The 12,779-nt window shown below is 42.7% G+C and overlaps 3 protein-coding genes across 4 annotated transcripts; 2 read left to right on the top strand and 1 right to left on the bottom strand.

The window, feature by feature from the left end:
* Positions 1-799: 799 nt before the first annotated feature.
* Positions 800-7,129, bottom strand: LOC105447930 (centrosomal protein of 97 kDa). The gene is made up of 12 exons (XM_011686244.1): positions 6,742-7,129; positions 6,325-6,476; positions 5,803-5,961; positions 5,620-5,721; positions 5,293-5,489; positions 4,932-5,015; positions 4,530-4,825; positions 3,288-3,479; positions 2,616-3,212; positions 2,400-2,532; positions 2,102-2,324; positions 800-2,004 (listed from the first exon to the last, which is right to left on the bottom strand). The coding sequence occupies exons 1-12, from the start codon at positions 6,752-6,754 to the stop codon at positions 1,420-1,422; spliced, it is 2,733 nt and encodes a 910-aa protein (XP_011684546.1). The 5' UTR covers positions 6,755-7,129; the 3' UTR covers positions 800-1,419.
* A 197-nt stretch (positions 7,130-7,326) lies between these two features.
* LOC105447931 (DNA polymerase subunit gamma-1, mitochondrial) lies at positions 7,327-11,369 on the top strand. The gene is made up of 2 exons (XM_011686245.1): positions 7,327-7,482; positions 7,546-11,369. The coding sequence occupies exon 2, from the start codon at positions 7,619-7,621 to the stop codon at positions 11,342-11,344; it is 3,726 nt and encodes a 1,241-aa protein (XP_011684547.1). The 5' UTR covers positions 7,327-7,482; positions 7,546-7,618; the 3' UTR covers positions 11,345-11,369.
* On the top strand, positions 7,774-12,541 carry LOC105447932 (probable RNA-binding protein EIF1AD). Of its 2 annotated transcripts, XM_011686247.1 has the most exons (3): positions 7,774-7,862; positions 11,494-11,777; positions 12,110-12,541. In XM_011686247.1, exons 2-3 carry the CDS (start codon positions 11,508-11,510, stop codon positions 12,305-12,307), a joined length of 468 nt encoding a protein of 155 aa, XP_011684549.1. In that variant the 5' UTR covers positions 7,774-7,862; positions 11,494-11,507; the 3' UTR covers positions 12,308-12,541. The 2 variants fall into 2 exon arrangements, with proteins under 2 accessions (XP_011684549.1, XP_011684548.1); XM_011686246.1 differs by lacking the exon at positions 7,774-7,862 and having other exon boundaries at positions 11,492-11,777; positions 12,110-12,436.
* The last annotated feature ends 238 nt before the right edge of the window (positions 12,542-12,779 follow it).

The raw sequence follows: 12,779 nt of genomic DNA, 5'->3' as shown, positions 1-12,779 counted from the left end.
CAAATTGAAATAAGTTGTGAATTTCAATTTTCAATATTAAAGCATAATGTGGAAGAGATAAAACAACTTATTTCAGGAAAGCACGAAATAAATCATATTTAACTTGTGTGCTACCTTCTTGTCGAAATATACTTTTCTAGTAACTAATAATTTTCGAGAGTACCTCAAAATGAGCAAAAATTTTGTCAATCGTATCTCCGTTTCTTTATTGCATCTTCGAATTTATTTAGAATTATATTGCATACAATATTTTAATGCATGCGCGATTAGCAAATTTGAAGCAGTAAGTAGTGCAAGAAGAAAAGTGATTAAAGATACGGAGATTCGATTGTACATAGAATAATACGCTGCAGCTGATGCACAATATTAATTTATTAAGCTCGCGTGTGTGCGTAGTTCGCAGAATATTAAATTGTTCAATCAACAGTTATTTGTCGCATATTCTTATATACCACTAATCATGGAACGAATAGTTACTGAAACTCAGTTACATTTTCGTGACCCCAATCGTGCCGTTTAACGATGTAATAGGTTCAAATGAACGTTTTGTAATGTTTACTTCTCATAACGTTGAGTAATACCTATATAACAATTCTGAAATATCTACAATGTATCTAAATGTAAAAGCTATTCTATATTGACTAGATTCAATCATGTTCTTTTGCTATCCTTTCTCAATTATACCTACATTAAAAGTAACGCTTCTTTGCATATAGACAAATAAATAAATAAATAATCAAATACAAAATTTTACGTGAGAGAGCTAAAAATTAATAAATATATATTTGGTGCAGAGAAGTTTAATTAAAAAAAAATTAATTTTTTCCAAAATACGAAATACGATTTCATGAGAAAATGTAAAATTATTCTATTAAAGTAAGAGAGCCGTAAGTGGAATGTTTTTGCGGGAATGGTTTTTCAGTGGCCAGTTTGGTAAAATATATGCTATACGTTTTACGTGATTATACGTACTGCCGTCAATAATCGGACGGAAAATTTCTGAAATCCCTTACGACAATGCACAAATACGTAAAATGCGAATGTTTTTTCACGGAATATACTTCATAAGCTAAGCAAACGTTGCACAAGCTGACAAATGTTTTATAGTCATCGACATAACTTCGCGGCTATCATTTATACTGCTTTTATCAATCTGTTTTAACTTAAGCTACATAAATACTTTTATTCGGTCAGAATGTGGCAGCCTCTGTTGTTCGTGATCGCAGTATCTCTTTTTTTTTGTGGTAAAACAGTCCACGATTAAAATTATATCCCATTTTATAATATTTTTACGAGTATAGAATCACTTACTTTTTGTTATTTACAATGAGCATTTTCTTTTCGCTTTACTTCACTTTGCACATACCGTCTTTACTCACAAGGCATATGGTGCGGAAATCCGATGCGACAAAGTCAAATCTAGCAGATCTCCTTATCGTCTCCGTTAACCACGTTGTCCGCGCAGTTCCCGTAAGCGTCCGCTCCGTTTTCCGTCTCGATCAAATTGTGCAGCTCCTTGCACAGCGTTTCCTCGCACACCTCACCGTCCATCGTCGCGTTCTCAATTATATTCTCGTAGCCGTCCGCCGTCTCGTTCGCAACCGCTTGCTTGAGGTCGGATTCTATCATCTCCTCGCAACTCTTGAACATCTCGGGATTCTCATTCGAGTTCAGCATCTCGGGATTCTCGTTTGAATTCAAGATATCTGTGTTTACCTCGTCGTCCGTCGTGTCGGTGGACTGCGACACCTTCTTCAGCACACTGTCCACCAGATTCGACGCGAAGCTCTTGTTCTCGATGCCCTCGTGTATCGTTTGGTGTATCGGCAGAGTCTGCGGTCTATTGGGACGTCCGTAGGGGAACGTGTTTTCCTCGCCCGCCGGCGTATGCACGGCGGATATCTCCGTTTGGGTGGCGACGCCGTGATCGACGAGGACGGGCCTCGGATTCATGCTGGACATGCAACGCTTTATCTCGGTCATCGAGTCTTGCAGCTGTTGGACCTGATAAAAAAAAAATTAAATAAAATAAAAGACGAGAGATTCAGACGAATTTAAAATTTCCCTTGACAAAATACAGAAATCCTTCCTGAAAATCTACCTGGGTATGAAGCAGATTGCACGTTTGCGCGAGATTACTGACTACGTCCGCATTTGGTTGCAGGGTATTGTCCGTATCACCGAAGGCGTTTTCTCGATTCCCGCCCGGCTGCAGACTGACTACTTTCTTCCACAATGCATTGATCGCTTGCATCTGCAACAATTGTAACTTGTGCTCGCTCTCGAGAGCGGTTCTCGTGGCTTCCATGTCCGTCGACAGTTTCCTGTAAGATATTTTACGCGTGTACATCTTATATCCCGTAAATAAAGTATTACGCATGGAAAAAGTAAAGTCTTACTGGATGTACTTATTCGTTCTCATCATGTCGATCGTTTTTAATATACTAGTCGCTTTTCTATTGAGGTTTCTTGTGTGGAAGCCTCGCCATATTCTTTGAATGCAGATAGCGGCCTTCTCCGTTTGATCTTGATCTGCAAGGAAATATCAATTAAATACAGATAAAATGTTCATTAATACTTATATCCAATATTTTAAAATATTTTAAGCGTCTTACCTTTGTTACTATCCTCTTGTCTTCTCTGAATAGCCCTATTCCGAATGCTATCCAGTTTCGCTTGACACACTTCGCTATCCTCGTCGCTGCTGTGAACTCCAGTGTCGCCGTCCTTCTCATCTTTGTTTAAGTTGCTCTTGAGTCTCTCGTTCGCGCTCTTCGGTCGCTGTACATTCCTAGCTAAATTGGGACTCTTCGTGCTCCTCTTCGCGGGCAGGGTCTTGCTCTGAACGTAATTGTTAATCTTCACGCTGTGTGGACACTTACTGTTAGCGTGCAGCACCGGTTTCGCTATACTCGGCCTCGCGACGCTGCAATTTGTAGCGGAACTACTTTTCACGAGCGCGTTCGCCTTTATACTGCTTAAAATCGTTTTTGCCATTGGATTTACGGTGTTTATGATCGGAATCGCCTTTCCGTCGCCGTCCATGGATGGTTTACTAGGTATGGTGATTTGACACGGGGAGTTTAATTTACTTGACGTGGGAGTCTTCGGTAAAATCCGTGAAAGGCCAGACGGTGGACGAAAGTCTGGGCTCATCAGGGATTCCGGTACCGGTACTAATTTCGTAGCGGCTTGCAGAGGGCTCGATGTCTCTGAACAGAATGTCTTTTAATGTAATCTGATTCCATTTAAACTAATTCAATCAATTTTATAATATATCGCCTTACCTTCCATGTCCTGTAAACTATTGTTTGACGTTTTGTTGTTCAGACCAGAGAGCATATTAGGATCTAAGCTTTGGGTCATCAGAGTCTCGTGTTCGCTTAACAAACCATGACATGAAGAAACCATAGCATCTGTATGACAGCTGGATACCATTCGATCCGGTGATTTCATTTTCACGGCGTTCCTCGAAGAAGCTGGCAAAATATTGTTTGATTGCTATAATCGACGCTTATTCATGCAATAAATCAAATTTCATTATATTTGTAAAATCCACTTGTGTGTTCGGGAAATTTCTGGAGCTAGCATTGCTAGCAAAAGCATGCAAACGATATGTACATAATCTACTAATCGCAATTAAATACTAATTAAAAAAAAGACGTTTCTCCAAATCGCCCTACGCTAATGTGCTAAATCTTCTAAATACAGCGCCTCTGTATTGATATTTTAACTGCTTTCATCGGCCAATGGTCATTTGCACTATAAGCCTAAAGAAGCAATTGCTTAGAAAGTACTAGGCATGAGAGAGCTGTAGGCACATGTGCATGAATCGAGACCAATTGATACTTTCATATTTCAATCGTATTATAAATAATTGAAAAATATTTATTAAATATGAGATATATAGACAAAATAAAGTATAATAAAAATATAAGATTTATGCATACTTAATATTAACGCAATAAACATTAATGTACATAAAATTTATAAAAAAAAATATTTATAATAAAAAATTTATAAAAAAATTATTGGAAATAAACTATAAAAGTCCTATCTGTTCAATTTAATTTGCATTGCTGATTAGAAAGATAACTGTATTAAAATATGTAGAATTCTATTCACAAATTTGAAAAGACGAAAGTGCCCTTTTAGAGATTCTTGCACATTCCTATATCAAAGTATATGTGATTTTCAATATATGATAAATCCTCAATATGACCTTGGATACCTTTGCAAGGAATATGGCAGACACAGTATTTTGCTTCATAAAATTTTGGTGAGTGTAAGTATTTATCTTCATAGTATGTCAACATTGGCACTAGAGAAAACAGATCATAACTAAGGTGTATGTACTGACGAAACTTGACGACTGGACAAATCTAAATCACTACACTAAGTCCACTTGTCGCAACTATCGAGAGTATAAACCTAGTTCTAAGAATCCCCCGAAAAAAAAAAGAATTCATTCCAGAGAGACTTTGGTATGGCACTACGCAAAAACACGGATGGATTTATTTGTGACTCACTAGGTCGTCTGGGTGAATTTGTCCTGTTATTGCTAAGTCTACGTCTAGCGGCTGGGGAGGGACTCATTGCCACGCTACTCAAGCTGTGCACGCTTCCGGTATCGCTCTGCTGATTCAACTGCTGTTGGTGATGTTGAGCTTTGCTCAGTATAAGTCTAAGTTTCCGGTCCGTCTCGTTCTCTAAGGACTCGCCCGAGAGCGGGCAGACAGACGCAAGGTATTGAGCAAGTAAGGCGTGTTCACCAACGCGGAATTGTCTACCTCTTCCCTGAGAATACAGCCACTCCGCTTTCAAGCTAAGTAAAGTGAGTTGTTGCCAATAAGTTTCGATCGAGAGTTCAACGGATTAATTTTCGTAATACAATATCAACTACGTAAGAATGTATTTTTGAGAACACCCACCTTTCAATAGGATCGACCGCATAACCGTCGATTGACTTTAAGCTCATACACCAATTAATAACAAAAGGCCGATAGTCAAAGCCACTATAGACCATTTGTTAAGAATAATATGCTATTGTAACAATGCTACGATTAATGTAAACTAATTTTCTTATGTCTAGTAACCATGAAAGCTATATTTAATTGGCAGAAATTGGCTTATGAGAAGTAAAAAAAGATAAATTACTATAATACCATATTGATAACAATAAAATTCTTTACAGCTATAATCAATGTTGAAAAGTAACATCGAGAAAAAGAGAAAGGGACCCTGCTAATTTCTAGATGGAATAATAACGCGTATGATTTACAAAAAGGATACATACTGTTACCTGTTATACTGACACACGGATTGTTAGCAATCGAGAAATTCACCAGATTTTTTAGATTAGCCAGATGCGACATCTCATTCAAGTCAGTAATATTGTTATTCGCTAATGTGAAAGTTTCCAGGGATGTGGGCAAGTAGCGCTCGCACTGGCGCAGCGTTATTATGCGATTGTTATGCAAAAAGAGTTCCTAAAATGTTATTTATCTTATCAAAAAAATTACCAGTCGTAAATTAATTAAATAAAAACCAGTTAATAAAGCATTTAATTATCATCCCATAACTTTGTGTAAAAATATATTAAATAAACAAATGATGTACCTTCAAACTTCGCAGATAAGATATATCTGAGATATGGCTGATGCTGTTTTCAGACAAGTCCAAATGCTCCAATTTGGTATTCGTGTGTAGATGTTCAATAGACTGCAATGTAACAGGAATACTATAAATACTGCACTGTTGTAATTATATAATGTATTATATAAGGTAACACATATATCGTACCTTGATATTATTACCCGCTAAACAGAGAGTCTGCAAATTAATCATGTCCTTGATACCTTCTATCGTCAGTATACCATTGTTTGCCAAATTGAGGGTAACAAGATTATGTAACTTTGACACGCCGTACATCCGTAGCAATTGATTTCTGATTATCGAAAGCTGAAAGCAATAGAACCGTAGAATGCACATATATATATTTCAACATGACACACTATACTTTCAATGTGTTCAACGTATTCACAAAATAAATGACTTTAAATTTATATAATACTGCAAATTTTATTACTCATTATAATCTTACTAATCCATCTTTTCGTCATCAAAATTTATATAAAAATTATATAAAATCTACATTTTAAATCGCCTTAAAAGGAAAGAGAAACGCAGAAAATGTCAATGAAGATAATTTAGGGAAGGGATCGAGCACAAAGGAAGGTTCGTTACGCTTCGAATTCACGATTTACGCTTTATAATTACAGAAACGGACTAATAATACTTCTCGCTCGAGGCTGTAAGTACTACCTTCGTAATTCTGTGGTAAGAATCCAGATTATCGAGCCGCTGCAAGTCATTGTCGTCTATGATCAACGTGCTAATATCAGCGTCCGAGGGGCACCGGCTGAGCTTCTTGAGGCCCTGGCCGCTCAGGTCGAGCGTGTCGCACACCAGAGATTCTGTAAAAACGAGAAAAAGCAGCCGTCAGTAAGTCGCGGGCACGTCCCGAAAGCCGCTTCGCGACGCATGTAAACAGCGGGCGATGAGCGTGAGAGACGAGAAACACGTTGAGGAGTAAATCTCGCCGGTCAAGCGACAAGCGACCGCGGTCTCGCGAAGCGCGACACCGGACGTCCTCTCGCCCGTGACGCGTTTCGCCCCGTCGACGCGCCGTAAATAAATTAAAACGCGAATCAAGCGGCGATCTCGCGACGATCAACTAACCCGTCGAAGCCATGATGAACACAATAAACTGGCGGAGTCGGCGCGGACGCCGAGATGTCGTCGCGGTCACGATACGAGAATCGATATATGTGAGTTGGATTTTGGAACGAGATGCCTTTATATATATAGAGAGTAAAGGCAGAGAGGGTAAAGGTATACGTATATGTTGTTTGTGCGCAATATATTCTCAATTTTATTAAACCGTGAGAGCTTTTAACTTGGCCGTGTCACGTCTGGCTGTTGCTCGCGAACTGCGGATACATTTAAATTGGCCAACCGTATCTACGTATTTATTTCGTTACGCGTCAACGTATAATTGTCGCGGGGAAAGCTTCGCGGTTGTAATTAAAAGTGGGAAGCGACAGGCGCGTCCGTTCATCGCGCTATTGATTTTCAAATCGCGTGATCGAGAGTGCAATATGGCGTCGCTCTCTCGCGTATTGCGTCTGAAGTTTGGAGCTAGAACAGGTTGGCCAACCTGCCAAAAAAATAGCCGACTAACCTAACGGCTCAACCGACGCGCATGCGCGTGAAAAGCGGCCAGTTACCATCACTGGCATCACTGCGACTAACCTAACCTGACTTTAGACGTTAGGCACAACCCGCACAACCGCCGGGGAGCGCTGACTGAGACCGTCTCTCGATGTTTACTTCGTTGAAATACTTAATACAATTTTATAGAATTCATCGAACTGTCATTCTCGTAGAGAAAACGCAGTGTGCTTAGTTTAGCGCGATCAGGTAAGATTTTCTTTTTTAGTGGAAAATTCAGAGATCTCTTCGTAATATCCGCGGTTTCGACAGTCTTCCCCGACTGTCGAAGCACGTGTCTCGTTGTAGCCGTGTGGCATTCGAACGGGGAGAGCGAGGCGGTGAGATGAGACTGAGGATTCGCTTGATTAACATTTGCATTCGGCACAAGTGCACGGACGCGCAGGACGGCGTTCGAACTCACAAGAAGGTCGTGTGGAAGAAGGTGCGTGTGAAGAACGCCCAGGAGTCAAGTCGAGAGAGTCTAACCTCTAAAGGAGGCAAATCCGCCACGAGCTCTCCTTACTGTTCACCCGTCAATCTCGAGGCGGGCTTCCGCAAGTTACTCACGAAGTCCGATGGAGCGTCGAGTAAGTCGATTGATATGCAGGTATCGAGGAAATCGACGGAGCAGCATGTAAATTCAGGTATAGAGTCTAAAAGCGTAAACTGTCACGATGTAAACACGCCAGCTACCGGATCCGGTCAACAATCACGCGAGACACGAGAATCAAGGGAATCGGAAAATAATACGGATGTTAATTCAAACACGAATTCTTCCGAGGGAGATAATGTCCGAGTTAACGAGATAAATATGCAAATGTTGCCCGAAGCGCTGCACCGACAGTTGTTCAGAAAGAATGACAAAGAAAACTGTCTGTCCGAGGAGGAAGTCAGCGATGTAAAGAAAAATTTAACCACGTACGGCATAAACGTGAAGGATGCCACCAGGTTCGCCGACGTGAAGCTGAAGCTACCGGCTTTGGAAGGAAAAGATATAGAGGAGCATTTTTACAACATTGGAAATGCGCAGGCGAAGCCGTATTTAAAGATCATAAATGATATTATGAAAGATATTCCCGAGATGCCGACGCAGTGGCTGTTCAAGGAAGGCTGGACCAGATACACGGCGGATGGTACAGCAGAGAGCGTAGATCATCCGCTGGAGGATGGTGTGATTTTCGACGTTGAGGTCTGCATGAAGCAGGGCCCGCTGCCCACTCTAGCCACCGCGGTCAGTAACAAAGCCTGGTACGGCTGGGTGTCGAATTCCTTGGCGCAGAGCATCGGCCGAACGTACGACACGCAGTTACTCACGCCGAACGTCCTCATTCCTATGGAGAGCGGCAAGGAGGAGCATGGCTACAGACTGAGTCAGCATCAGAAGAAGCCAAAAATTGTCGTGGGTCACAACGTGTCGTACGACCGAAGTAGAATTAAGGAGCAGTATTGGTTGAACTGCACGGGCACTCGTTTCCTCGACACCATGTCGTTGCACGTGTGCGTCAGCGGTCTCAACAGCTACCAAAGATCGCTGTTATTGTCTAAGAAGGCGAACGCGGAGAAGGAGATCTGGCAGTCCACCACTTCATTGAACAGCTTGGTGGAGGTGCACAAGCTGTACTGCGGCCACGAGATAAGCAAGGACGCGAGAGATTTATTCGTCGAAGGGACTATTGAGGATATCAAAGACAATTTCAACATGCTGATGTCTTACTGCGCCTCCGACGCGGTTGCTACGCACAATATACTACGCAATCTGTTCCCGCTCTTTCAAGAGAGATTCCCTCATCCGGTCACTCTGGCCGGGATGCTGGAACTCGGCTCGGCGTACCTGCCGGTGAATTCCAATTGGCAGAGATACTTGGAGGAATCGGAGTCGACGTTCGACGATTTGAACTACGAGGCGAAGGTCACTCTCGCCAAGAGAGCCGACGCTGTTTGCCACCTCATGCACGACGAGAAGTACAAGCAGGACTTGTGGATGTGGGACCAAGACTGGAGCACGCGGACAATTAAGATGAAAAGCAAAGTGTCGAAAGTGAAAGCTGCTAGCGTAGAGACAAATATAGTACAAAAAGAGTCAGACGCTAAGTACTTATCGGATGACGAGGAAGAGGAGGAGAATCCTTTGGCGAAGGAATTTGCGTATCTGGAGGAAACCAGGCATTTATTACCAGCTAGAATGCCGCACATGCCGGGATATCCGGCGTGGTACAGGAAACTCTGTCCCAAGGAGAGAGACGAAGACTGGGCACCAGGTCCGCAAAATATCAGCACTTCCATGCAGGTGGTTCCGAAGCTGCTGAATCTGACATGGGAGAAGTATCCGTTGCATCATATAAAGGAGCACGGCTGGGGAATTCTAGTGCCGTACAACAACGATCCCGACATCGAGAGCAATCTGCCGTTGAAGAATCTTTTGGCCCAGTGTCCTCTGCCAGCGTCCAACTCGTCCAGGGACATTTCTGACGACGCAATGGCCACTTTGAGCACCGACGTGCAGAACGATCTTCACAAGACGGAATTCTGGCGATTCAAGAAGAAGCAGCGGGACGAGTCGTACGACGAAACGTACAAGGGCACCGGCGTGTGGTGTAACGTCGACATCGACAACTGCTGCTACTTCTTCAAGCTGCCGCATAAGGACGGCACCAATTATAACGTCGGGAATCCGCTCGCCAAGGACTTCCTCAACAAGTTCTCCGAGAACGTACTCGCCGGCTTGGACGTCAGCGCCGCGGAGGTGCTGAAGATCGCCCGTATGCTGTCCTACTGGCGGAACAATCGCGACAGGATCATGTCGCAGCTGGTGATATGGCTGGACGAACACTGCCTACCCGGCAGCGTCAAGAGAACGAAGCGACACACGCGTTACGGCGCGATAGTACCTCAGGTGGTCGTGTCCGGTACTTTGACGCGTCGCGCCGTAGAGCCCACGTGGATGACGGCGTCGAACGCGCATCCCGAACGAGTCGGTTCCGAGCTCAGATGCATGGTGCAGGCGCCACCGGGCTACAACATCGTCGGCGCCGACGTGGACAGCCAGGAGTTGTGGATCGCCTCGATCATCGGAGACGCGCACTACAAGCGCGTCCACGGAGCGACACCTTTCGGCTGGATGACCCTGATCGGCACCAAGTCCAACGGCACCGACATGCACAGCGTCACCGCCAAGGCCATCGGCATCTCGCGCGACCACGCCAAGGTCATTAACTACGCTCGAATCTACGGCGCCGGCCAGAAGTTCGCCGAACGCTTGCTGAAGCAGTTCAATCCGTCGATGACGGACACCGAGGCCACTTCTAAATCACGCAAGATGTTTGCCCTTACAAAGGGTAGGAAGACATTTCGATTGAAGACTGAATTTGTCAACGATGACATGCAGAATATTCCCTACACATCCTTTCAGGCATACAAGATAGCGAAGTTGCACGGCAAGGCGTTGCAGGACATCTTCCTGAAGAGTGAGTGGCTGGGCGGCTCGGAATCAGCCATGTTCAACCGACTGGAACAGATCGCCGGCAGTGAGCGTCCAGTCACGCCGTTCCTCAACGCCAGATTGAGCCGCGCCCTGGAGATCACCAACACCGACGATGACGACAAGTTCCTGCCCACCAAGATTAATTGGGTGGTGCAGAGCGGCGCGGTAGACTTCCTTCATCTGATGCTGGTCTCCATGAGATGGCTGATGAGAGATAACGCTAGATTCTGCCTGTCGTTTCACGACGAAGTGAGATATCTGGTCCCGTCCAGATACAAGTACAACGCTGCGCTGGCCATGCACGTGACCAACCTGATGACGAGGTCGTTCTGCGCTTCTAGACTAGGCATGAGAGATCTGCCGATGTCGGTGGCGTTCTTCGCCGCCGTGGAGGTCGACACCGTCCTTCGCAAAGAGTCCGCTCACGATTGCAAAACCCCGTCGAATCCTCACGGCTTGCAGAACGGATACGAGATACCGCCCGGCGAGAGTTTAGACGTCTGGACCGCCTTGGAGAAATCCGGCGGCTCGCTAGGCTATTGGCACGATGCGAAAAGTCGCAAAGTTAAAACAGACGATGAAAAGTAACTGCGGTTACTTAAAGTCGCCAAAATGCTACTTAAACGAAAATTATTAAACTATTTTTATATTGCTATTTTCGGAAACGCTTTTTGTCTGATAATAAAGGAAAATCAATGGAGAGAGAGAATAAGAGTCACGGTATTTTTTAAATTTAGTTTTGTAGATCACGATGTCGTCTGCAGTAACAAAGCGTAAATACGTATTCCAAGAGCTCGGCGACATGAGTCTTCCTACGGATTCGCAAAGTATCGTACGAATTGTCCAGGCGCGCGGGCACAATCTTCACGAAGTCGTCACCCCCACCGGAGAACGGTTCATCGTCTCGATGCCCACCAAGTTCAGGCAAAACATCTGGGTGAAGAGGGGTGATTACATTGTTATCGTGCCAATCGAGGAAGGCAAGAAAGTCAAGGGCGAAATTGTTAAGATACTCACAAAGGTATTTACACACAATCTTACAGATATTTGTATTTAGTAAATCTTTTTTTTTTTTTGTTTCTTCTGCTTTTCTCGCAAGAATTCTCAAATTTAAATATCGAAACTTAATTACAAAAAATAATAAAGATTTAAATTAATTTTGCAAGCGTTTTAGACTACTTTTATCTTTTATTGTAATATCTTTTTTTGTTCCTTCTGCTTTTCTTGCAGAAATTCTCATATTTAAATATCGAAACATAATTATGGGAAATAATAATTTAAATTAATTTTGCAAGTGTTAAAAAGGCTACTTTTATCTTTTATTAATGTATGTATGAATGTGTGCATTTTCAGGATCACATAAAATGGTATCGTGAACAGAATTGTTGGCCGCCGGAATTCGATGAGGATCCAAAGAGGAACGGGCATTCGATAGCGACGAATTACACTACGTGCGATGACGAGGAGCTTTTCGTAAATACGAATAGGTGCCCCACTAATCAGATAGACGACAGTGAAAGTGATTCAGATTGTGAATCAGATTCTCATTAACTCAAAACTTTCCTTTTTGCATACGATGCAAAAGTGTACATACATAATTTTGTATCTGTAAATTAAGAAGCAAGTTTTTCTTATTACCTTTATGTACCTAGGTTAAATAAAGTATTTTTTTGCATATAACATCGAGCTGTGTCCTCTATGTCCGAATTATTGTAAAATTTGATTTAAACTTTGTGGAAAAAACTTGAGACTTCTTTTCAACTTACAATACATTCTCTATATTCTTTAAATAAATCTATTGTAATAATTTAAATATTTATTTCACTCCTCCATTATTTCCTGTAGCTAATAAAATTCGTTTATATTATTATTTTCAATCAAAGTGGCTTAATGCTTTATGAGCTCTTAAAGCTGCTTACTTCCTCGCCAAGAAGATTATTCGATTGCCATCTCAACGAATTCACGAAGAGAAAATTGAAGTCGAAGAGGTAAGTTACTAGTCCCAGAGGAAATCTGAAAAATC

The sequence above is a fragment of the Wasmannia auropunctata genome, unplaced genomic scaffold, assembly GCF_000956235.1.
Source record: "Wasmannia auropunctata unplaced genomic scaffold, wasmannia.A_1.0 LD336090.1, whole genome shotgun sequence".
NCBI classification, from domain to species: Eukaryota; Metazoa; Arthropoda; class Insecta; order Hymenoptera; family Formicidae; genus Wasmannia; species Wasmannia auropunctata.
The sequence above is the reverse complement of the archived record's forward strand: the minus strand, read 5'-3'. Positions and strand labels throughout refer to the sequence as shown.

Coding starts and splice junctions, on each gene's coding strand:
- LOC105447930 (XM_011686244.1), bottom strand. Junction 5,490..5,619: donor CTTATCTGCGAAGTTTGAAG/GTACATCATTTG, acceptor ATAACATTTTAG/GAACTCTTTTTGCATAACAA. Junction 2,005..2,101: donor GCAATCTGCTTCATACCCAG/GTAGATTTTCAG, acceptor TTTTTTTATCAG/GTCCAACAGCTGCAAGACTC.
- LOC105447931 (XM_011686245.1), top strand. CDS start 7,619: ATGAGACTGAGGATTCGCTTGATTAACATTTGCATTCGGCACAAGTGC.
- LOC105447932 (XM_011686247.1), top strand. CDS start 11,508: ATGTCGTCTGCAGTAACAAAGCGTAAATACGTATTCCAAGAGCTCGGC. Junction 11,778..12,109: donor TTGTTAAGATACTCACAAAG/GTATTTACACAC, acceptor GTGCATTTTCAG/GATCACATAAAATGGTATCG.